General features: G+C 38.6%; 1 protein-coding gene across 2 annotated transcripts in view; it reads left to right on the top strand.

Annotated features, from left to right (window-relative positions):
* Positions 1 to 24,702, top strand: part of LOC137634302 (transmembrane protein 120 homolog) — a 59,366-nt gene extending 34,664 nt beyond the window's left edge. The window contains exons 6-11 of one of the 2 annotated variants that reach the window (XM_068366654.1): positions 8,001 to 8,142; positions 11,785 to 12,008; positions 15,194 to 15,357; positions 15,552 to 15,654; positions 20,089 to 20,363; positions 20,855 to 24,702. In XM_068366654.1, the coding sequence (XP_068222755.1) occupies positions 8,001 to 8,142; positions 11,785 to 12,008; positions 15,194 to 15,357; positions 15,552 to 15,654; positions 20,089 to 20,331 (876 nt within the window). In that variant the 3' untranslated portion in view covers positions 20,332 to 20,363; positions 20,855 to 24,702. Of the gene's footprint in view, positions 1 to 8,000; positions 8,143 to 11,784; positions 12,009 to 15,193; positions 15,358 to 15,551; positions 15,655 to 20,088 lie in introns of both variants that reach the window. The other variant, XM_068366653.1, reaches the window with a different exon arrangement.
* The last annotated feature ends 321 nt before the right edge of the window (positions 24,703 to 25,023 follow it).

Here is a 25,023-nt window from a genome sequence, read left to right as displayed (position 1 = left end):
TTATTCTCTTCCCCAACCACTGAATTTTTTTTTTTATCTTAAAAGATGTTTACTGTTTTTTTGCTGGTATTAATATTCTTGCATTATACGCCTGATTTCGCATTTACTACCTTTTGATGAGGGTAGAATTGCGTGCTTCAGGTAGAAATCAGTAAAAGGTTTGATTTCAGTGTAATAAGTGCAAAACAGAAAATCGTAGTGATAAAGTGATATTGCGCAAAGTGTTACAGTGTTGCGTCCGAGGGTTCGTCTGTTCGTGCCTGTCGTTCACCTAGTCCGGGACCTCTTGCAAGCTCCCAAGCCCAGGGGAGAAGTAATGTCATACGACTTATGGGTTCGAGAGGCCTTGATCAGCGAACAGACGTTTCCCTCTATGGTATCGGGTGTATCTTACCAAGATCTCCCCTACCATAAGGCGAGAGAGACGTTTTTCTCCTCGTCATCCGAAGGCTTTTCGCATAAGAAACCTGTAACAAGGTTTCGAGACCCTTAAGCGAAAGTCAGTCCTTTCAGGACAGGTCCAGCGTCCTGGTTGCAACCATTAGGACAGCTCTGACCCTATGCAGTCATCGGATAACTGCTCGCCGCCTAACAAAAGCGTAACACAGACTCCGAGAGTCTTTTTTGTTGGCAAAGTGTTGCGGTCACAGACGTTACCCTCGTCTCTTACCGCAACCATTTCCGTGGATCCTTAATGGGTTGTACGGCAAGTCATGCAGAATATGCTTGCCTCCCTTATGGAAGACTATTCTGCCGATTAGTCCGTTGAGTCTAGCCGTTTATCTCATCGATATCCTGGCTTTCAGCCAACCTAACGTTCCTTTGCGCATCCTGTTGACGTTGGCGTAGCTAAGTCACGTCAGTCAGGTTGTTTAGAACCACACTCGATGCGGTCTCGTGTGGATTTTCAGCCACATTTGGACGTTAGGCCACTTGCTGATGCTCCTGTTGACGTTCAGGACGTTCGCTAACAATCGGAGTTGACTTGTTTTGACGCTGTGCGTCAACCTCCGCATTCTAGAGTTGTTTTGACTGCTCAGTCTAGACAGTCAAAGCAGTCTCGAGTGGACGCTGTGCGTCCTCACGCACCTGTTGTTGTTGACAGTTCAGTTGTTGACAGTTCACAGACTGTCAAGCAGTTACATGACGTTGCGTCCTGGTCCGCTACTAATGCACCAGTGTGTGTGGACTCTGCTTGTAAAGTATTGCCACCACGGTAGGTCTCTCCCTTGCTTGAGACTCAGCTTTTTTCGGACAAGGTTCCTTTAGATGAGGAAGTTGCTGTTCCCCCTCCTACTGATATTCCCTTGAGGACTCTGTCAGACGGAGAGGAGCCTAAAGCTGCTTAGCCCTCTATGGACTTTAATTAAATCATGCTGATTTTTAAGGATCTTTGTCCGGATCTTTTTGTAACTGCTGCTCCTCGTTCGCCTAAACGTCAAAGCTTACACTAGGCCTAGCTACTTCGAAGCCGTTGTTTATAAGCTAGTGCTCTCTCGCTCTCCTAGAGAGCTTTACTTCGGCTAGGCGACTGGTTTATCACCAGGAGGAGTTTGGGGGATACAGCCTTTGCTTTCCCTTCTTTTAAACTGGTTTTTAGAGCGAGAGTCTGATATGACACGAGAGAAGTTCTCGGCTTGGGAGTTCCTGCCTCTGCCCAGATAGACTTCTAAAATCTCGTAGACTCTCCCTGGCGACTGGCCAGGAGACGCTCCAAGTTTTTTACAGGTCAACTTCACAGCTGTTTTCGAGCCTTTGAAGTTTTGCTGTACAATTATGTCATGCATAAACAAGGCTTTTAGGGATGGAAAGCGGTACCGCCTCAGTCGCTAACCCCGTCTGTTGCCGCACCTGCTCCCGTAGACCCTAAATGGGCTTTGCTGCTAGGCATGCAGTCCAAGCTTGCGTCCTTGATAGAGGACTTTAATGCGGAGAAGGTTGCTGCTGAACCTTCTGGCCAACAACCTTCCAACCGGTCGGTTGTGCGTCCTGTTGACGCTGAGGTAACCTTCTCGCGTCTACCAGTTGAGGTGGTTCCTCCACCGATGCGACCCAGTGTGGGTTGCCAGCCGCACGTTGACGTTAAGCGACGCTCGGAGGTGGTTGTTGACGTTCAGGACGTTCAACAACCATCAGAGGTGACTTGTTTTGACGCGGTGCGTCAACCTCAGCAACCCGGTATGGTGTTGACTGCACAACCCAGACGGTCTAGACAGTCTCGGGTGGACGCTGTGCTTCCTCGCGCACCCATGGTTGTTGACAGTTCACAGACTGTGCAGCAATTCCATGACGTTGCGTCCGGCTCCGTCACGCATGCACCAGTGCGACCGGACTCAGCGAGCCAGACGTTACCCACTCCGTTGCCGTTTCCTCATCAGTTTTCGGATGAGGAACTATCTGATGAGGACGTTGCTGAACAACAAGACGATCAGCCCCCAGAATAGATCAAGCCCTGCTATCCATCCAGAAGATGCTGAAGAAGGAACGCTGCTCAGTCAGGCTGTGGATGAGTCTGGTGGGGACGCTGTCATCCCTGGAACAGTTTGTATCACTAGGAAGACTACACCTCCGTCCTCTTCAATTCCATCTGGCTTTTCACTGGAAAAAGGACAAGACGCTAGAAGCGGTCTCGATCCTGATTTCCGGAAAGATAAAGTCTTGTCTGACTTGGTGGAAGGACAATATCAACCTAAGAGAGGGTCTTCCCCTGGCTGTTCAGACTCCCCACCACATTCTCTTCTCGGACGCATCGGACTTGGGCTGGGGCGCGTCACTGGACGGTCGGGAATGCTCAGGTCTGTGGAACTCGAGTCAGAGGAGCATGCATATCAACTGCAAGGAGCTGTTGGCAGTTCATCTGGCCTTGAAAAGCTTCGAGTTTCTCCTTCGAGGCAAAGTGGTGGAAGTAAACTCGGACAACACCACGGCCTTGGCGTACATCTCCAAACAAGGAGGCTCCCACTCACTGACGTTGTACGAGATCGCAAGGGACCTGCTCATCTGGTCAAAAGGTCAAGACATCTCCCTAGTAACGAGGTTCATCCAAGGCGACTTGAACGTCATAGCAGATTGTCTCAGTCGGAAAGGTCAAGTAATTCCAACCGAATGGACCCTCCACAAGGATGTGTGCAAGAGACTTTGGGCCACTTGGGGTACACCATCCATAGATCTCTTTGCAACCTCGCTGACCAAGAGGCTTCCAATCTATTGCTCTCCAGTCCCGGACCCAGCAGCAATACATATAGATGCTTTCCTCCTAGATTGGTCACATCTGGATCTCTACGCATTCCCACCGTTCAAGATTGTCAACAAGGTACTGCAGAAGTTCGCCTCTCACGAAGGGACAAGGTTGACGTTAGTTGCTTCCCTCTGGCCCGCGAGAGAATGGTTCACCGAGATACTTCGATGGTTAGTAGACGTTCCCAGAAGTCTCCCTCTAAGGGTAGACCTTCTACGTCAGCCACACGTAAAGAAGGTACTCCAAAGCCTCCACGCTCTTCGTCTGACTGCCTTCAGACTATCGAAAGACTCTCGAGAGCTAGAGGCTTTTCGAAGGAGGCAGCCAGTGCGATTGCTAGAGCAAGGAGAGCGTCTTCCATTAGAGTCTACCAATCGAAGTGGGAAGTCTTCCGAGACTGGTGCAAGTCAGTTTCTGTATCCTCGACCAGTACCTCTGTAGCTCAAATAGCTGATTTTCTCTTATACCTGAGAAAAGGACGATCCCTTTCAGCTCCCACTATTAAGGGCTACAGAAGCATGTTGGCATCGTTCTTCCGGCATAGAGGCTTAGATCTTTCCAACATAAAGATCTGCAAGACCTCCTTAAGTCTTTTGAGACCACCAAGGAGCGTCGTTTGGCTACCCCTGGATGGAATTTAGACGTGGTACTAAGATTCCTCATGTCAGACAGGTTGGAGCCGTTACAATCAGCCTCCCTGAAAGATCTCACTCTTAAGACTCTTTTCCTGGTATGCTTAGCCTCGGCTAAAAGAGTCAGTGAGATTCATGCCTTCAGCAAGAACATCGGATTTTCGTCAGAAAAAGCCACTTGTTCGCTGCAACTTGGTTTTCTAGCCAAAAATGAGCTGCCTTCTCGGCCTTGGCCTAAATCTTTCGATATTCCCAGCTTATCGGAGATCGTAGGCAATGAACTAGAAAGAGTCTTATGCCCTGTTAGAGCTCTTAAGTTCTATTTAAAGCGTTCTAAACCTTTACGAGGCCAATCTGAAGCTTTATGGTGTTCAGTTAAGAAACCATCCTTGCCTATGTCAAAGAATGCTTGGTCAGACTTTATCAGATTGTTAATACGAGAAGCTCATTCACATCTGAGTGAGGAAGACCGAACTTTGCTTAAGGTGAAGACGCACGAAGTTAGAGCTGTAACAACTTCTGTGGCCTTTAAGCAAAATATATCTCTGCAAAGTATAATGGACGCAACCTATTGGAGAAGCAAGTCAGTGATCGCGTCATTTTACTTGAAAGATGTCCAGTCTCTTTACGAGAACTGCTACACACTGGGACCATTCGTAGCAGCGAGTGCAGTAGTGGGTGAGGGCTCAACCACTACAATTCCCTAATTCCATATCCTTTTAATCTGTCTCTTGAAATGTTGTTTTTTATGGGTTGTCCGGAAGGCTAAGAAGCCTTTCGCATCCTGGTTGATTTGGCGGGTGGTCAAAGTCATTTCTTGAGAGCGCCCAGATTAGGGGTTTGAGGAGGTCCTGTTGTATGGGTTGCAGCCCTTGATACTTCAGCTCCTAGGGGTCTGTCAGCATCCTAAGAGGATCACGAGGCTCCGTAAGGAAGACGTACTTATAAGGCAGAGTAATCGTCTAAGTCGACTTCCTTACCAGGTACCTATTTATTTTGTTTTTGTTATTTTGATAACTTCTAAAATGAAATAAAAACTCTTAGCTCATAAGATGTAAACATATTTAACTGGTCTCTACCCACCACCCTGGGTGTGAATCAGCTATATATTCACCAGCTAAGTTAAATATTTAAAAATGATATTTTAATTATAAAATAAATTTTTGAATATACTTACCCGGTGAATATAAATTAAACGACCCTCCCTTCCTCCCCAATAGAGACGCAGTGGGATGAGGAGAAAATTGAGTCTTTGTTTACATAGAGTTTGGTATCTGGCCGACAGTTGGCGCTGGTGAGCACACCCGCAACCTGTATGGCGATCGCTAGCGAGTTTTTTTGTTCAGTTTTTTGTCTGTTGAGCAACAGAGTTGCAGCTATATATTCACCGGGTAAGTATATTCAAAATTTTATTTTATAATTAAAATATCATTTTACATTTACTATACTATTGGGGCAAAAATTGTATGATTTTTTCATTAATTCTGTAAGTCTTTTAACACAAAAAAAATTTCAGTAGCTGATTGCAGCAGCTTCACCCAGCCTGTTAGGTTGGGTACTATCTATATTTTGGATATTTCTGGCTGCACTATTTTTTTTTTTTTCATGATCATTTCCATGTCACTTTTATGTAAATTTTTATTCTATTGATTCAGATTTCATCAAGTTGATAAAGCATACAATTTAGACTTATTCTAGTGTATTTGTTGGAAAAGTTTGTATTGATAAACCTTGCCTTAGGATAATTTATCAACCCTTGGATCCCAAAGACCCACCCAAATTTTAACCAGATTGGCAACTGCTACTTCCTGTTCTCTTCCTGTGATGGCATTACTCAACTGAACCAAGAGCACACTACCTTTATAGTCCGTCATTAACAAGCAGCCGGACTGTATTCATTAAATCTTATCTAGAATTCGTAGAGAATTACTGGTTGAAAATTTGGAAGCATGCACTCCATTGACAGTAGAAGGAACTAGTAGAAGAAGACTTCCGCTAATTTTTTTTTTTTGTGCCTTTTCTTAAACCAAATACACTTTGAACTAATTTTTCTTTTTGTTTTCAACATAACTTTCTTCCAATACCAAACAGGTTGAGCATTGTTTGTTTTCCCAGCTTCAGCTACAACTTGTTGCATAAATTTATGAGTATTTTTTTGTCTATCTTTTCTCCATTGTGTAAAATGGTAAAATTTAATGTCATCATAGTCTAATGAATGTTACAGTAATGCCTCACAACACAAAATTAATCCATTCCGGAGTGGCTTACTGCTATCTCGGTTGGCTTCTCAACTAGCACGATCATCTCGATCTTGCTCTTATGTTCGCTGCATTTTCGCTCTCCCTGATCAGGTCTCAAGCTTTGTGAGTCCTCTCAGCAACGAGCACATAGAAGATCTCCTTCATCACACTCTGTGAACCAAGGACTGTAGGGAGAACACTGGGATCTCAGATTCAAGATTATCAATAAAGACCACAAGAGACAACAACAACATCGTTCGCCCATTAAGGAATATCAGTCCCATGGTGCTAGATCCCTTCAGAGAAATGATCCAGTTCCAAAGGTACCTAGACTTTGGCAGACTCCTTGTTCTGCCAAATGCAAGGGAAGAATCTCTTCCCTCGAAGCTTCAGGATCAGAAGCAATGAGACCAAAAAAGTCCTCGAAGAGAGAAATTCCGCTCCTCAGGCTGTCTCCCCGGTCTCTCTGTATTGAATTCCAGATTCAAAAAGTCAACTGCCGACAGAGAGAAGACCAAATATCGTTCGACACGACGAACGTCATCCTTGAAGGAGGAAGATCAAAAATCAAAATCTGCAGAGAGTGACTCCGTCTGGGAGACGAGTAGCGCTTCTGCCACTAGATCAGACAACTACCGACCAGGGTCAGTATTAAGACACCATTTAGTCATATAAAATCAGTTGAGATTCCTTGCTTCTGAGCAGAGTTGTCCTACGTTGGGAGGAGGAATTCAAAAGACCCTCAAGATTCTTCCATTCCCGACTAGGGTCCATTGCCTGAAGAGATGGATAACCCTGAAACAGGATTGACTTTTCCGAAGGTCTTTGCCCTAGTTTGTAAATTAGATGAGTTTGGTGAAGCATCATCCGAGCTCATAGAGGGAGGTCTAATCTTAATAGATTTACACTATGGAGCTCCACAAAGTTCTCAGATAAACTTTGGTGTCAGCATCAAAGACGATTCTTCTGGCTACTTCGTGGATAGAGTAAGCATATAACAAAAATAAATTATTAAAAATAGACAAATTCTCAATTTTTTAAAAGTTATGTGTATTTTTCCTATCTATTATTTCTATACGAATAATTAATTTTAGTGTTTGGAACCTGATATCGCACTACCCACAAGGTCTGAGTTTAGGAATCCTGGGATTAGTTTTCTAGCCAGTTGGAACAGGAACTCTCTCCCTCGTAAGGATGAGTCTCCTGTGTAAAGGATGAAGGTTTGTATTTGTACTGGAATAAATGACGAATTTAGAGAATTCATATTTTTCCTAAATAAGCCCGAGTCCTTTACTCATACTATCTTGCCATCTGCCAGTTGCAATCAAAGTGAGTACTCGTTGAGCAAGCAGAGGGGCGGGGCATCCCCCCTCTCGGCTACCTGCTTGTACCTCATAATAGAAATTTTAACTGTCGTAATCTCCAGCTTTGCTGTTATCTCTACCATTATGTAAAGAACTCTGGTTTGCATAGTTGGAAAAAATATGAATTATCTTTAAATTTATAATTTTTGCTATTGAACATTAATTAGATACTCATGAGAAAACATTCAAGTTTTATAAATATGAAGAAATTAAAAGCTACAAGTGTCCGAATCTAGCTTAGTCTAGAGAAAGAATGAATGTACCATATCTTCAATGAATATCTCCGTTTAAAGTGTGATAGTTTTTGTTGGGGAAATCCAAAGTAGCATTAGAAATATTGAATTGCTCAAAAAGTTTTAGTAGTTGAAATTTACTACTGTACAACAGCTCAGATCCTTGCAGATAGTTTAGTCTTAACATCTGTAAAATATAAGAAGTGCATCAAAGGAAGCTGGAAGTAGGATTGCTATCTGATGTATAATGCAAATGTATTAAATCTGGATTATCATTTCAAATTATTTTTCAGGTTAATGGATCAAGAATCAAAGGCTGGTGGCGTGCACATCATTTCATATCAACTATATTATCTGGAATTCTTTTGATTTGGCCCAATGGTGAAACGTATTACGCCTTTCGAAAGCAGTTTATGCTGTTCAACATGTATATCAGTGAGTTATCATGTATATTATACTATTTTCAAGCGTTAGGGGTTATTTAAGTATGAAGACCTTCAAATGATCCCTGAAAAAGGAGGATCTAATTCATCTGGTTGGGGATACTGTACTAGTGAAAGGGTACATCTCCATCACTTACATTTATTAATAAAATGGCCCCCAGTCTGCAGCAGCTCTTGAGAAAACAGTGAGAGGTTGGAAGAATCTTTAGAATAAACAAGAAATACAAAGAAGGAAACTTGGTGAATATGTAAATAATTTTGATGAGTAGCAGTTAAATATTGGAATAAGAAAATTACATTAGTGATTAACAATAAGTATTGAGAAAACACTAATTTCTTTATGACTTGTGTACTGTTATGTATTTGTTTTGTTATCTTCTAGAGCTAGTAAATGGAAGTTAGTGAAAATGAATGTAACATTTTTTATCATACAGTATTTGAATAAGTAGATAATTAGATTGAATTATTTTAGTAAGACTTTTTACAAGTATTGTATTGGTAGAAATACAGTAGTTGTGCGTCTCTTTATAGAAGTTAATGAATGAAAATGTCAGGGAACATAAATACACAATGGGACTCCTTTGTAGAAATATGTAAAGAAAAAAGGTCCAAGTGTATACCGCATAGAAAAATTTTACCAAATGGAACTCCACAGCCTAAGTGATTCAACAGAGAAATAGCCAATGCAGTATGAAGTAGACTGCAAACATAAATCAAAGGGTCCACAGACTTCAGTTCATGAAATTTCCGAGCACAAGAAGTTAAGCCAAAAAGTAGATGAACTAGTTATAAAGACCAATATCAATGAAGAGAAAAGAGTGGCTTCAGCTAGTAAAGAAAATCCAAAAGAATTTTTTCCATAAATAAACAATAGAAAAACAATAAAAAAACATTAGCTCATTAAGAGACTTGGAGGGTAATCATATAACGAATGATTTGGAGAAAGTTGGAGAAAGGCAAACTGATGAATGCATATTTCACAACTAATCACTAGGGAAGAATGAACAAACCTCCCCGATCCAGCTATGAAATATGAAGGGTCAGAACCATTACATAGAATCACCTTTACAATGGATGATGTCAACAAGAAAATAAAAGGAATCCGTAAGTCCAAGGCACCAGGTCCAAATGATATTCATCAAAGAGAGATTGTAGAACTAGAAGAAGAGATAACTCCACACTTTAACAAAGTGTTCTGAAAGACAGCCAACGAAAGAAAGGCACCACAAGGATGGTAACTAGGCAATGTTCTTCTAATATATGAGAAGGGACCAAAAGAAGAACATTGTAAATTCAGACATGTATTTCTAACTTGAGTGCCTTGAAATTTTGTTTAATCAATCATAGTAGATTCAATAGTAGAACATATAGAGAAAAACAATCTTCTGATAGACAGCAAACATGGTTGTAAACAAAAGAGATCATATTTGAAAATTTTTTGGAATATATGTTTTGCATTTATGACAAAAGCAGGGTAATAGACATCTTATACCTAGGTTTTCAAAAGGCTTTTGGCAAAGTTCCTCAAAATAAAAATAATGGTCAAAATTAGAGCACTAGGCATCATTGACGAGCCAGTTGAATGAATTTATATGCTAAGAAATGGAAAACAGAGAGTTGTAATCAATGTAGAAGCTTGAGAGTGGGCAGTAGTTACAAGCGGAGTACCTCAAGAATTGGTCCTTAGCCCATTGCTAGTTCTGATCTACATTAATAAAATAGAGTAAGGATTAACTAGTAGAATAGCCAAATTTGCCGATGATACTAAATTAGGCATAAATACGGCAAACTTGGAAAACTTAGAAACCTTGAGAGGATGTAGTTAAGCTTGGAGAATGGTCCAGAAAATGGCAAATTCCTTTCAACTGTGGGAAATAAAGTCAAGCACATAGGTTATAGAAACCCACAGTCAGATTACTGATTGCTGGGTAATTAAAATAGAAAGTGTGGACCAAGAGGAAGTCTCGGTTTTATCAGCAGCAAGGATTTGAAGTTCACCTAACAGAGGATAAAAGCTGAAAAGAAAGCACAGAAACTAATAGGCTACATAAAGAGACAATTCAGATACAGAAACAAAGACACTGTAATAAAGCTGTACATATCACTAGTAAGACCCCATCTAGAATACGGAGTCCAATTCTGAGCTCCAAGTATTCAGAAGGATAGTGATGGACTGGAAGCAGTACAAGCTAGGGCTACCAAACTAGTTCCAACACTAAGGTAATTTGGATATAGATGGAGGATGGAATGTTTGAACTTTATTGATATACAGTACAAACTCAACCAATAAGGGGACAGTTAATAAAGGCATCCAAAGTTCTTATAGGAATAACAAATTTAGATCACAAGTCTATTCACGCTTAGCACAAATCAGTCCAGAGGTAACTGATACAAACTGGAATTGAAAAGACACACCTCCACTCAATGTGGCAATTTCTTTACATGCAAAATAGCAAATACGTGGAATAGACTTCCAGCGGATGTAGTAAACAGTAGCACAGTAAACAAGTTCAAGAATAAGTTAAAGATCATAAGAATCTCTAAATGCTTAAACTTAATTGCTCTACCAAGGAGCAAATGGAGTCTACGCTGATGGACTAAAGTCTTTGAGACATCCAAAATCCTTGTAACTCCTTGTAAAACACACACACACTCACACTCTCTATCTCTCACAAATCAAAATCCAGTTTATTTCAAATATAGCTGTAATCTTTTACCACAGTAAATGGATATACAGTGTACAGCGAGAGCTGGGCCGAGCTTGTTGGAAAGAGATAAGTAGCGCGAAGCACACCTAGTATCAAGGAGCGCGGGCTATTTGAAATCATCGCACCGTGAGAGTTTTATTGTGAATGGGATTTTTTATTTAATAGGTATTGCAGTTCTCTGTGTCACGTGTAAGTGAAATCACAAAGGGAGAACTCACGTAAAAAGAGCCCTGACTGTGTTTGTTTCCTGTCATGCTGAACAGCATTGCCAAACGTATGACTACTTGGTCTCTCCCCATCCTCCTTCTGGTAGGGGGAGAGTAAATAGTCATACCAAGTTGATGGTGAGAGGCTGTACACTCTGAAACCACAATCTCCCACAAATTGCCTAAACTGCCATACTGTAGTTAGAAAAGGGGTATTGGCTGGGAGGAGTTGAATGTGTGTGTTTGCGTGCATGCATATCTAGGGTATCTTAAATATTTAGTTGTCCATTTGGTTGTGTATAGAATTATACTCATGACTGTTAGTGACTTATTACCCTCTATTCATTTCAATCAAATACTGCATCAGGCTAGGACAACTGCTTGGTTTAAGAAGGTTCCTTAAAGAGAATTAGCTGTAATCTTATCTTTGGAAACAATAGAAAAGTAGCAGGTTATGATCTAATACAACAATAGAATTTTCACACTGACTAGTGGATTGTGCAGAAAATTTCAAGTGAAGATTACATATCATACCTTAGAGTATTAATTTTTTTCCCCCGGATAAGTGAGGGGATCGATGGCAGCCAAGATTTAATCGTAAAACATACCTTTCAAATATATTTCTAAAACATTTGTGGTTCGGGCTTTGTTTTTATATAAATTTTTTACTATAAGGATTTTATCATGTGTAATATTATAGGATAAACTTATAATTTTCAGGCTTTGTACAGTACTTACTGTTCATGTATCAGCGTGGCTGCCTTTATCGTCTGAAAGCTCTTGGAGAACGTGACAACATGGACATCACAGTCGAAGGCTTCAATTATTGGATGTGGCGTGGACTTGGCTTCATTATTCCATTCCTTCTTATAGGATATATGTGGGAATTATATAATGCATATACTCTCTACCTTTTGTCCTTTACTGATGATGCGGAATGGCACGTAAGTTCATGACATTATTGCATACTGTTTATGTGGTTTGTATTGTAATACAATTGAAAAATGGTTTACTTTTACTCTAGTTACATTGTATTAAACTTTTAATTCTGAAATGTTTCTTTATGGTTATATAGATTGTTTTCAAAGATGAGGGTCTATAAGAACACTCTTAAGAGTTTCATAATTGTGAGGAAATGTTGATTAGAATTGTATGTTTTTTACTAAACTAAATAGTTAAACATATTATTTCAATAAAACTTCCCTGAAGTTCATTTGCTATTCACTATCTGTGTGAATGGTGTGAATGGCTCGGTAGCATTAAAAAAGAACTTCTTTAAAAACCTTGGTAAAACTTTTTAGAAAAGCAAGCACTACCCTGTTTCTCACCGAGAGATGTGATGGGGTATGGTTTGCTACTGTAAATAATAGGTTCCCTCATCTGTTATTGCCATTTTGGTTCCTCATTCACCTGTGCTCGGTTATACACAGATATACACCGGTTACAAGCTAGTTTATTTTCCTTTTCATTCATAGTTTACAATCTTTATTACACTTACATAGGAATTATAGCTATAACTAGAATGTGTGAGAATTTTAAATACAGTAAGCTAATTTTGTCAATATTAGACCACATTTGAAATACTGTACAATATGTTGATTGCTAAGGATTCACATGTTCTATATTATTTCAAAACGAATGATGATTTATTATCTAAAAGTAATTGGTTATGCAATAAAGAATAGTGAAAGTGAATTGAAAAGTAAAGGAAAGTGTTATTTTGGGGTCAGATTTTAGGCTTCCCCAATCTGCTGTTACTTTCGTGCCCTTCAGGTTACCTTTGTAAACTTAGGTCGGATTAGTGGTTTATGCATACATAATGTGGAAGATTTTGATTTTGATGTTTTATAAGGGGAACTTATGGCTGAATTAAGCAGCTTATTAGACTTTAGTGTAGGAAATATTGAAAGTATTTTGTAATCTCTTCAACCTCATTTACAAGCACCAAAGGTAAAAGAGATTTCAAGCTTTGCTCAAGAGCTTAATCCTCAGCCCATATCCCTGGTTTTGCCCTTACTGTTTTTTCCTCTGAACAGGTCTTAACAGTCAAGTAAAATACAGAAAAGCTCCGGTTTTAGACAAGCCAGTTAATATAAACCCTTTCAAAAAAGGAAGATTCTCACTCCTATTCAGTAGAAAAATTTGTTCCTACGTGGAATACAAACCCTTGTCCTGTAATTATGGAGATTACTTTAGCATGAGCTGGTGTCTGTTGTTGAAATAGATAACAAGTTGTTATCCGACTGTAGCAGATGTAGGGCAAAACCCCTCCCTCCCTCACAGTCGGTTCTCTCTCCCCTTATGCTTTGATCGTTATACTGTTTGCATTTGTTTGCAGCTCTCTTTCAAACTGTGGTTGCTCTTAAAATTTGCTTGGTTGTTGATAACATGAAATGGAAACAGGAAACTTTTGTTTGCCTGGGGAAGAGTGGATGCTGAAACCGCTTCATGGCAGAGAGATATAGATCTGCACTCCTGTGCTTCTTGTCGGGGACATGTCCTCGCAGCCATCTTTTTTGCTGAGTGTCGATTGTGGTTTCTGCTGCAGTGGCAGATTTAATTTCTGAAGAAGAAGAAGCGCACTAGATATTCCTTGAGGTCGGACCGGGCAACGCCCAAGAAGATACCGTTGAAGGCTGCTACCACTGGTGGCTCTTCGAGGATTGTGCTGCTGACGACCATGTGCTTACACCCTGGATCAGTCCCTGTTGAGTAAGACGCAGCAGCCAGAAGAGCGCTTTTCAACATCGGCTTCCTTTTCAAGATTTGCCAGTGTGCTAGGGCCCCTGAGTGTTCGCTGTTTCCTTGCAGAGGCTGAAGAATCTTTGGACTTTACTATGGCGACTGTTGACGATGAGTTTAACTTGAGGAAGGCTTCAGCTTCCTTAGGTCATTCAAGTAGACCCTCCATAACTGTTTTGAGGGAGGTAGTAGCCAAGTCTCCTTCTCCCATGGTAACCTCTGCTCAGGGTTGTGATCCTATGGCTCATGGTGTAAAGGGTATGGTGGGGCCCCCGGTGTCAGGGAACCTGGGTGTCTGTAAGTCTGGTGTGGTTCCCCCTCCGACCCATCTGGGAAAGTTTCATGGGTTGGGGGCCGAGGCCTCTTGGACAGTGAAAAAGAAAGGCAAGTCCTTTTTAAAGACTGATGGTTGTGGTACCTCTGTTCCTGGTGTGACCACAGTCCCTGACTTAGTGCCAGTGCTCCTCGCCCCTTCCCATGTGTTTGTAGCCCTGACCCTTGTGCTACTGGATCTGGGATCTGTCAAACTTTCCTCAGTGTCAGTGGTTGTTTCCTTGGCACCTTTTGTGGACGCGGAGTGGGGCCAGGCGAGTATGCCTCTCCCTTACCCTGTGACATTGCGCCCCAGTGTTATGGCTTGTGTAAACAACCCCTGAGTTTTCTCCCCCAGAGGGAATGTCATCATCGGCAGTCCCCCAGACCTTTACCAAAAATTTGTAGGCTCAGATTAATTAAAGATCAATATCATATGGAACACATTTAGGCTATCACTATGATTCGTGTGATAAGACTGTACTGTAAAAATTACAATAAGGAGACCTAGACGTGTGTATTACAGGTTACTTTGAAAGTTAAAGTGATCTAGTTACAATTTTTTTTATATATTTACTGCATTGTTATTACAGTATACTGTGTACCCTGTCCCGCTAACCATGGCAATGTGGTATTCAGCAAATGAATGCCAGGAAAGATTCAGTGAAATAATCCAAAATTTTAAAACAAAGTTTCTTATTTCAATAATTGAAACAAGTTTCTTATTTCAATAATTACCTGAAATTCATTAAGTTCCCACCAACCACAACAACACTCACAGTGGTTCCAGCTTCTTAAAGTGTTGTACCTATAAAAGATGAATAATGAGCCTAAATGGTGGTGGGAAGGGGAACCCATTTTCTACAATAAAAAAAAAATCCTCACCCCCATCTATCAGTGATAAATAGGGTAGTAAATACTTCTTTACCAAGTTTAATTGTTGCTTATTTTATTAATTTTATTGTGACTGAATTATTCACACTGCTGATCAATAGCCATTGAACTTGAGTATTAAAATAAAGAATTTTATTTTAAAATATGTGATTTTCCAAATTTTTTTTTTATTTTTTTTCAGGTATTTACTCTTGCAATCTTTTTCTTCATCCTGTTCTTGGGCAATACATTAACCACCCTCTCACTTATACCTCAGAAGATCAAAGAACGCATGAAATTCAAGTATCGTTTCACTCGACTTGACAAATATATTTGGACTCATAAAAAGAGAAGAGTTTCCTTCAGGTAACTTATTTAATTTGTTCCATTATCTCTTTCAGCTAAATTGAGACCTATAGGAAAAATAAGACTTTTGTGATTTTTCTTTCATTTGCCTTATCCTGAATTTTTATAATTTTCCTTTTTTTTTCATTTGAAAAAAAAAAAAATATTACCTTCTGCTAAACTACTTTTTCATTGTTTTCCATCGTCTCTTTTAGAAATCTAGACTCTCCTCAGCGACGAACACCAGCAGCTCGAGCTGCTTCTTTCAAACGAGAACGCCCAAATGTTAAGGAAGAAGACGAATGTGCAGATCAACAGGTATGACATTTAACTTTATTCATATTTTTTTTTAGTTTTGATATACTGTACTTTACTATGATGAAATTCATTTGGCAACCATAATCTTATGTCAAACACTAGACTGATCCTTAAGATTGAATCCATGAGGTGTATCAATGGATAATTACATATTTAGAGCAGAACTCAAGTTTAAAGAATTAAAACTTAGCTGTTCTTACACAAAATACAAACCTTACTTGCTTTACATAAGAGAAAAAATCATCGCAAGCTGCTGTACATCCATAAAACTTTAAATGAGGTATCAACAACTATTCTGGTTGTTAACAGTAGTACAGTACCTCTCTCTTTAGCTTCCAATTCTTCCTTTAAAAGGGATTTGGGAATTCTAGGCAGTTTCTCATTAAACTGTTTGCCTCCGATGTCCTTATCTAGTTTTCCAACAGTGAAGGTATATTGGACATCCTCCCAGTTGTTCGAATAGTAAGAAAGGGCTAGAGAGACAGTTTTACATTCCTCCTGCACTGGGAATGGCCTGTTCTCCACTACTGCTTTCATCATGGCCTCTAAGCTTGTAGAGACAAAGGGGAAGACAGAACTCTTGGGGGCTACAAAGGTGGCCTGTTTCCTGCCAAAGGCAGAAAGTTGGGTATTAGTGAATTCAGCCATCTTTAATTCCGTAACCAAATGGAATTGATCGTTACTATGGTCCAGAATGATTGTTTCCTTAGGGATCGTATCATCCTTAATGGACGCTTCCAAGTCGAGCCTAACATAGCAGTAAGGATTCTATTGATCGATGGAAAGAATTTCAAGTCCGAAAGTGGCTTGGAACTCGAACCATCCCCGATATGGAGGAACCCTTCGGTTAAGGCCATATTCTCAGCATAGCGCCAAGGGTTCTTAACTGTGCATTCTGGTAGGCTTGAAGCGGGGGAACCTTAGAAACAGGTGCCTTTAGTAAAGCTTCTATCCTCGCTGGAGAACGTTCATATTTGGCAGTTTGGTTCTCCATGAAAGCTTTCATGGACGCCATTAGTTCTAAATTATTAGGAAGCGAAGGTTTGTCTAACATCGGAACCGGAGTAGAGGTGGAAGCTGGGGCTTGAGCAGCAGTGGTGGGGGAATAAACTAAAGAGGCACTTCGAGCTGTACTCACCTGATGTACATCCAATGACTCTCGTGAGGCTTCCATAGTCAGATGGATCCTCTCCTTCTTTGACAGCACAGAAGTAGTAGTCGACATGTTGTCGGCTTCCAGGCCCATGACATGCAGAGCGTCCTGGACTTCATCGCCTGCATGATCTGCTGGTACCAGCTGTAGTTGAACCATTGGTAATTGGTGACTAGACACAGAGGTCACCTCAGCCTTTGGAAAGAGGAGGTCCTTCAGTTCCAGAGAAGGAAGGGGCACCTTGTTGAGAGCTCTTATGGAAGCCTCTTACCCAGTGTTGGAGCATCCTCCGACTTCTATCTCAAACGTCCAAGAGTACGTCGGTGGCATGAAAGCCGGTTTGAAGAAGACCCGTGCAAATCTGGCTGTTGGTAGGTTCCATATTGCAATGGATCCCTTGGAAACATGACTCGGCATGTTTCTGGCAGGTCTTGTAGCCACAAGGAAACCTGACCCGCCTGGTACAGGTGACCATTGAACACTCCTTGTCATCCGCGATCTGTAAAGATAAGATATTGCAATGAGTACAAATCATTAAAGATTGTATCTTCTTAAACTCACGTTAACCTAAATAAACTTACCCCTAAAGAATGGCTTAATCTAAAATAAAATTAGAATACATGCCAAGCCAGTCGGAAATCTTTAATGATTTATGAAGCAAAACATAATGATGGTGTGGTAGGAGTATGGAGGAAAGGATCACATCAGAACACCCAAACTTCTAAAGTAGGTCTATTAGAACAGCCTAAGAATGCAATTTCACTCATCATACTGCCTAGATCAACAACAGCTGCCCCAAGGCAGCAACTATTTCTAGTAGCCAATAAAAGACTGACCTCTCAATACCTGTGGCATGTCGAAACAAGGCGGCAGATGCATTGTAAGGTTGAAAGGGGGAGAGTGAACAATCCCATAGGGAAGGGTCCACACTCAGGAGAAGTACAGGAATGAAAGGTAGTTAATAAGTGAACCTGCCAAAACCTGATCATTATCATTAACTTATGAAAAGTGGTGGTGTAGCCCGTAAGGTAATGAGAGCCGTGCAAGGCGGCCAGGACATTGAATATTATAAATTCAAAGGATGTCCTGACAACCAGGCAGGATTCAATTGACCAGATCTAGAGGACAATGTTCCTCAGATGTGGGATAGGAAAGAGCAGATGACTAGTCTAAGGCTGCAGGGGATGACCCATAGCCAACACACAGCCAGTACTAGAACTCAAGCTGACGAGACAGGAAGCAGAGACAGAAAGTGGCACCTCTGCCTAGATAGGCTAACCAGACAAGGGAGTCAAGACTCCATAGCAAGAGGGATATAGCACAAGAAGAGAGGCTGCAGACATAGAACAAGCACTGCCAAGGCGGCAGAGGAAGACCCCAAGGGGTACTAACTCCATGCCTAGATAGGGGTTAGATCATAAGGAGAACTGTGTAGGCAAGCATAGCTTACCTAGCGGGTGAGGGAAAGCTCAAAAGCCAGGGTTAGATGACTAGACAAGAGGAACATAGTTCCTAGTAGTCAGGTTATGGCCTAACTAGGAAGGGAAAGGGGGCAGGGAAACACTCAAGGGTGGTCTTCTGGTAACAGAGAGATTTAACCAGGGTGGAGAAAATCTCGCCTACCTAGGCCAGGAAAGATAGCCCACAAGTAGGCACAAGGAAAGGGGAAGAAGGGGGTAGTGATGGGAGACTCAAAAAATGGTGAGGCGGCATGACAGGAAGGCTCAAAAGCAACATTAGAACAGCAATAGTGTTCCAAAGGGGTTGCCATGATAGGGCGGGCACTGAGGACAAGTCCTCACAATCAGGCATAGCTTACCAATGAATAAGAGAGAAGCGTAATAATGGTTAAGGCAACACAAGGGTGTCTACTAGTCAGCATCAGAACAGGGGTTAAGGTGTTCCAATGGGTAAAAATGAGTAGACACACGGAACAGGATCCCAAGACCTGTGCAGCCTCGCCACACATATAGGCTAAGTGGAAAGTGAAACAGTCACCCTAGAGTAACTTAGAACACTATCTAACTCCCAGAAGGTGCTCAGAAAGTGAAAGAGTTATGGTTTGAGCCATGGGGCGTAACAAGTTAAGGCAAAACAAATTGGCATAAAAATCATAGCACGGGTACTGTGTGACTGCTTTCTCCACATCACGCACTAGTCTCGGTAGTACGTGTCGTCCACAAAACCTGTGCATACGGATTGAAATTTATATACGCACACCGGTACAAATGCTCCTAAACCTGTTCGAGTTTTTATGTTCATGTGCCGATATGCTCATAAACTGAGATACTAGAATACGTGTAAGACAGTAGATAAACTTAAATGTTAGTGACACTTGTTGAAACATGGGCTACCATAGATACTCTGAGACCAACCCATTGTCTCCCTTGTCCCATGCCTGTCTCTTTTCTTCCCATTATCAGACCTCTCGACCACCATTACACTCACTCATACCCAGAAAATTCCCATGTCCATTTGGATTGTTGGGATTTTTATTTTATTTATAAGAGGACATAGATTATGTCCAATGGAGCTCAGAGGATTAGTAGTTTAAAGTTTAAAGGTCACCATGAGATTCTTCCAATTAAGCAAAAAATATTGATTAAAGGGCAAGATAGCAGAGGAGACTTTGCGTTCATGATTCCTTTTATTACAGGGCATTAAATTTTTTATAGGTGCCGTAGGCAAAGATTAATTATTTGGTATCCTGTAACCACTTTTCCACCACCACGTGATTGTGGTAATTATTAATGTGACCTAGAATTGAGATTCATGAAAATAAACACAATTTCTATTATGAAATCTATTATTTTGGTACTCAAGGTCACATAATGTCCCTCCCTCCTCACTTCAAATGGTTTTATCTGTGTCAACTTCATTATTGTTAGAACTGAGGTTGGTAGACTAGCTGGCCAGCTGGGTGTAGTGTTTATCAAGAGGTGCTTGATGCTTCAAGCTCGTTGATTCCAAGAGAGAAGGGTGGATATATAAAGAATTATTGTTAAACTTCGAAAGCGCGTGCTTCGTAAATATAAGTAATGTCACCTAGTGGGATGTATCATAATAGAAAATATTTATTTGACTTTTTTGGCTCTCATCAGTGATACAGGTACCTGGTTTGCCTTAGATTAGATAAAAGTTCCATTTTATATCACATTTAAATATCATGGAATCTTGTTTGTTAATTTTTAAGTCAAGAGTAGTACTTAAATGGGAATGGAGAAGGGTATTAATATTTATTGTTGTATATATAAAATATAAATCATATTCCTATTTTACAGGATAAGGGTTTTCCTACAGAAGAAAACAACTTAAATAGTGAAAATGAGAGTCTTACTACAGAAAGTGAAATGAACAAGCTATTGGATGATATGACAAAGAACATAGATTTTGAGAAAGTTGACAAGGAGAATGAAGATGATGGTACGGATTCTACGGATTCAGATGATGAAGTCCTTATTGATTGTGAAGAGAATGAAAATTCAGAGGACAGATTGTCTGAAGAATCAAAGAAAGAAAAATAAGCAAGAAAATTTGAATGATTTGCAGAAGTACAGTGAGTTTCAATGTTAACATTGTATATTTTAATACTGAAAAAATCAAAAATAGATTGTCAAATAGTGTAAAATTAGCTTCCAGTTAAGTAGCCTAAAATACAGTTAATCATATTTTTTTGTAATGAAAATCATATTTGTGATTTGCAACAGATTTTAGACTACTGTATTTTTGTGAATGTTTTGACATGTAGGTTTTTTCAAGATTAGTAACTTTTATTTGATTAACTGTTAAGAGATTCTAATGGACAATAAGGAAAGATTACTTAAAACTATTCTAGCAGCAGAATCCTTTATTGCTCACTAATACATCCAGTAGAAGTAACATAGAAGTCATGAGTCATTTCATCCCCCTTGTGCAGCTAGACCTATTTTTGTCAATCTTTCTGGAGCCTCCATTATATGTCTGGTTAGCTTACATAAGCACAGCTTTGTGCATTATGCTCTCTTTACAAACTAAATTTTCTTAACCTGACACTTTTATTTTCTGCAGATCCTCAGGTATTTCATAACCCAGTGTTTTCTCGTTGACTATGACTTGAGTCTGCCATTGTCGTCATGTGTTGAAAGGAGCAAAATATTTACTGTATGTGGTAAAGTACTTAACAATTTCATTGTAAGCACTGAATCATTTTGAATTGTTTGGTCATTAGCCTAGATACAGTATTGAGGTCTACGTATTTGAGTAAACGGGCATCTAATTTTTGATCAGTGTTATTGTTTTTATAAAGATGTCCATTTTGCTAAATTTAATGCATTTTTTTCTCAGACAAAAGCTGAGCTGTTCACTTTTATGATTTTAGTAGACTTTTCATCAATCTAAGAAGCTCATAGATGATGTTCATCATAGTTATTCAAACAAGATATTGGAATTATAAGATTATGTTATTCCTGTCAAACTTGGAAAACTTTGATTGACAACTTAGGAATTATTTCAAGTAATGCATTTATTTAATTTCTTACTTTTGACATGGTTTGAATGGTCATGGAAACTTGATTGTTCTTATTGTATAGTTCATAGTCATAGAAGTATGAGCTCCCTCAGTAGGACTTGCCATATCTTGAAATCGGCTATATCTAACCTTGTGAAATTTTTGAGTCTTGTAAAATTCAAAATATTCTAGACTAAAAGTTTGTTAGCATTTTGTTACTATACAGCAATACAAAGTGACAATCTGGCAATGGGGTTGTATAAATTGTGGATATTCCATTTTTATTGGTCCTGTTGAAGACTGGAAATCATTGTTTTAATAACAGTACTAAACTGCGAAGAATTTTTCACAGAAATGCCTGTGCATGCTCAACATAGAGGGAGTATATTTGTTACACAATGCACAATATTTTGTATTGGCCAAAATCATAGAATGAGACATCTATAATTTAGCACAAATATATATTCTCACATATATATGTAGCAAGAAACATAATCCTAGAGTCATGAGAAAATTTGTTTAGCTATGGATATTTAGTAAAATCTGGAACCCGCAGCAGTTCTAGAGGGAAATTCTTATTCAATAATTCCATCATTTAAGGATGAAAACCTCTAGTGGTTAATGAGGAAAAATTTTCTAAGTATAACATGCAGTTCACAAGAGCAATTATTTTAATTTCAAAGTGCATGTCATAAGTGATTTTTTTTTTTTTTTAACCAGGTTATATTGCACCGCTTTATTTCAATGAAAATTCATTTTTCCTATCATATTCTAGTCAAAACTAATGATATTGCAAAATAATTTATAGGTCTACTCTTTACTCTTGAAACTTGCCTATTTATAACAATACTAATGCATAGTACTGTAGAACTTTTATGGATATGAAAACATTTGATAATGCTTTTTCTAGTCACATGCTCAAGTGTAATTCAATTTAGTTCTTAGTATAAAGTTATAGAAATTAAACCACATAGGCAGTAAGAGTTCTCCAATATAGAAATCCTTGAGTATCACCAAGATTAAAACTATTGATAATAACTTGAACATATTAGAGGAAGGGCACTCAAAAGTTATTGTCTTGATAGCAATTTTAGATATGTTGAAAATTAATACTTCCTTTAATACGATGTCTAGGAATTTTTCATTTATGATTTTTTTATTTGCACACTCATTGAGTAGGATACTGTGCTGTCAAATTAGAATTCTTTAGTATTTTTCTTAAGTTATTTGATATTATTTCTGTCCGTTTTATCATTCAAAATTCTTTTATTTCATTTAATTAGTAAACATTTTTCACATGGCAGATTTACATTCTTTAAAATAAGAAGATATGATGGCATGAGACAAATGAATTTTCTTGCAAGTACTGTAGTTCATTAGTGTTTTGTTAGTACAATTGATTATACCTTAAGTATGCCACAGAGTAAAAGTTAAATTAAATATTTATTTTTCAATAATGCACGTCAATCAAATTTTCCCAGGTTGAAATATTCTAATCCTTAGGTTCTTCCAATTCAATATTTGCTTTTACAAAAAACAATGCTGGGATGAAAGTAAGTTGTGTGTGCTGTAGGCCAATTGGCCAGTGATTATAACATTTTGCTCTCTTCAGCTAAACAAGGTTTGCTTTTGAAATTAATGGCCAAATTTAAAATTACTCAGTGTAGAATTAATAACAAAAGATGCATTTATAACAAAAATGTAAGGATAAAGGTTTTCTTCTCTTGGGATAAGGGCAATGATTATGTTAGAACAGCATAAAAAACCACTCAAGATGTATTAACAATGAATTACCCAAAATAATTTGTATTGCAAAAATAGTTTAATTCACAACACTTTAATGTAGTATCAGAATTTGTTATTCAAAATGTGACAGTATGAAGAATTTTGTTGACGAAAAAAACCCTAGTAATTTTTTTGTTATTTCATGACAAGTATGTAATATGCCCATCAGTTTCATACAGTATGTTCCCAACCATTTTTTTTAACCCTTTGAGCTCCAACCTCTCGACAAATAATTTAGCACGAGAGCCTATTTTTTTTTTTTTTTTTTTAGACTATTTAAATCGGCACAAAATTGTAAAAAATAAAACTACAAAATTTATTATACAGCTGAATCAATTTACTTTCTATTGATATATGATGTTACATATTTCATGATCATACTGTATATGTAAATAATATAAGTGAAAATAACTCCAGTAATAATTACTGGACATAAAATACTTCCAATGGCACTCAAAGGGTTAAATGTTATGTTTCTGTCATCATATAGCAGAATGTCTTGCATTAGGTCATTGTTGTACCTTATAGTAAGACTCAGTTTCTTATTTTTTTCTTTCCTGTTCAAAGGATGTCCAACAAAAATTTAAGTAAATAGTAATATTGCGATAAGTAAAATTTTTTTTTTTTTGCAGGAGGTGCAAGTACAGTATATTCCGAATTAGAGCTTATTGGCACTAACACATATGTTACTTCAGTCATGTGTATGAAATAGATTTCTCAGAGAAGCACAAATATACACTTACCTCTTGAAAACATTTGGGCAACTGTAGTCAAGTTAGGTAGGTTTCATTTCTTGTTCCTTCCCATGGGTGAGGGTATGTTTAAAGTTACACCATGTAGTATATATTTTTGATTAGCTTTGGAGCTAATATCTACTTTATAATAACTCAAAAAAAATAGCTATGGTATTGTGAAACCATTTAAGAAAAGCTGTATACCAGCATGAAATAAAAGAAAATTACAAATTGTTAGTCAGCCCCATCAGAGTAGAAAGTATTTCGATTCCTTGTCCTAATGAAACTACTTAACGATAGTATGAGAAATGAAATGTTAAGTTATCAGTAAAGCATAAAAATGATTGTTGCAAAATAGCAGAAAATTAGAACAATAATAGGAAATTGCACTATGTTAATGAGAAATAATTGCCTCACGATACATTATATTAATGTTAAAAATTTTGTCAAGTAAAAGAATCTTGAGAACACAGGCAAACTTAAGGAAGTTGGAAAATTTAAAAGGTATCTTTAGAGGCTGTGAAAAGATTAAGAAACTAGCACAATAAATCTAAAATTCAGAATTGCCAGAAAATTGTTTTCTGCAATAGGAAATTGTGTAGATAAGGCCTTGAGTTTTATTTTAATATAATGTTCATGTTATGATAGAAATAATTTATTTAAAACAGAAGGGGGTAATATAAAAAATAGAGGAACCTACAGCATTTACAGAGAGTTTTGTTCCAAAGAAATAAATTTAAGTATGTCAGTTCCTTTTATCAATTCAAGGTATTAATGGTATGTTAAAAGGGTAAAGTTCTTCAAGAATATATAATGTTAAAAACTTGACTTAATTATGTACAATACAAGTGCTTCAGTGAGACCATTGGCAATAAAACAGTTTGATAAGAGTAATGCTGTTCCTTTTCGTGTTTTCCCCTTTTCTGAACAGGTGATCCATTGTGAAAATTAAGCCTTGTGTTTCCTTTCATATTTCATAAAATGTTTGTTCAAATTTCTTTAATGTATGGAAGGAATTTGGGGCAGCTAAATAAGCTTTATTTTATTTTGCTTTTAAGTTAAGCTGTTGTCATGATTTTGCTTTGCCCTGTATTATCAAAAGTTCTTTAAATAGATTAATTTATGTGTGTATATATACTTCCACTATTGTGCTCTTGCTAAAATTTATTTACCTATTTATAATGTTGACAGTGATGGCAGTTATGATTTTC

The sequence above is a fragment of the Palaemon carinicauda genome, chromosome 44 (genome assembly GCF_036898095.1).
Source record: "Palaemon carinicauda isolate YSFRI2023 chromosome 44, ASM3689809v2, whole genome shotgun sequence".
Lineage (NCBI taxonomy): Eukaryota > Metazoa > Arthropoda > Malacostraca > Decapoda > Palaemonidae > Palaemon > Palaemon carinicauda.
The sequence above is the reverse complement of the archived record's forward strand: the minus strand, read 5'-3'. Positions and strand labels throughout refer to the sequence as shown.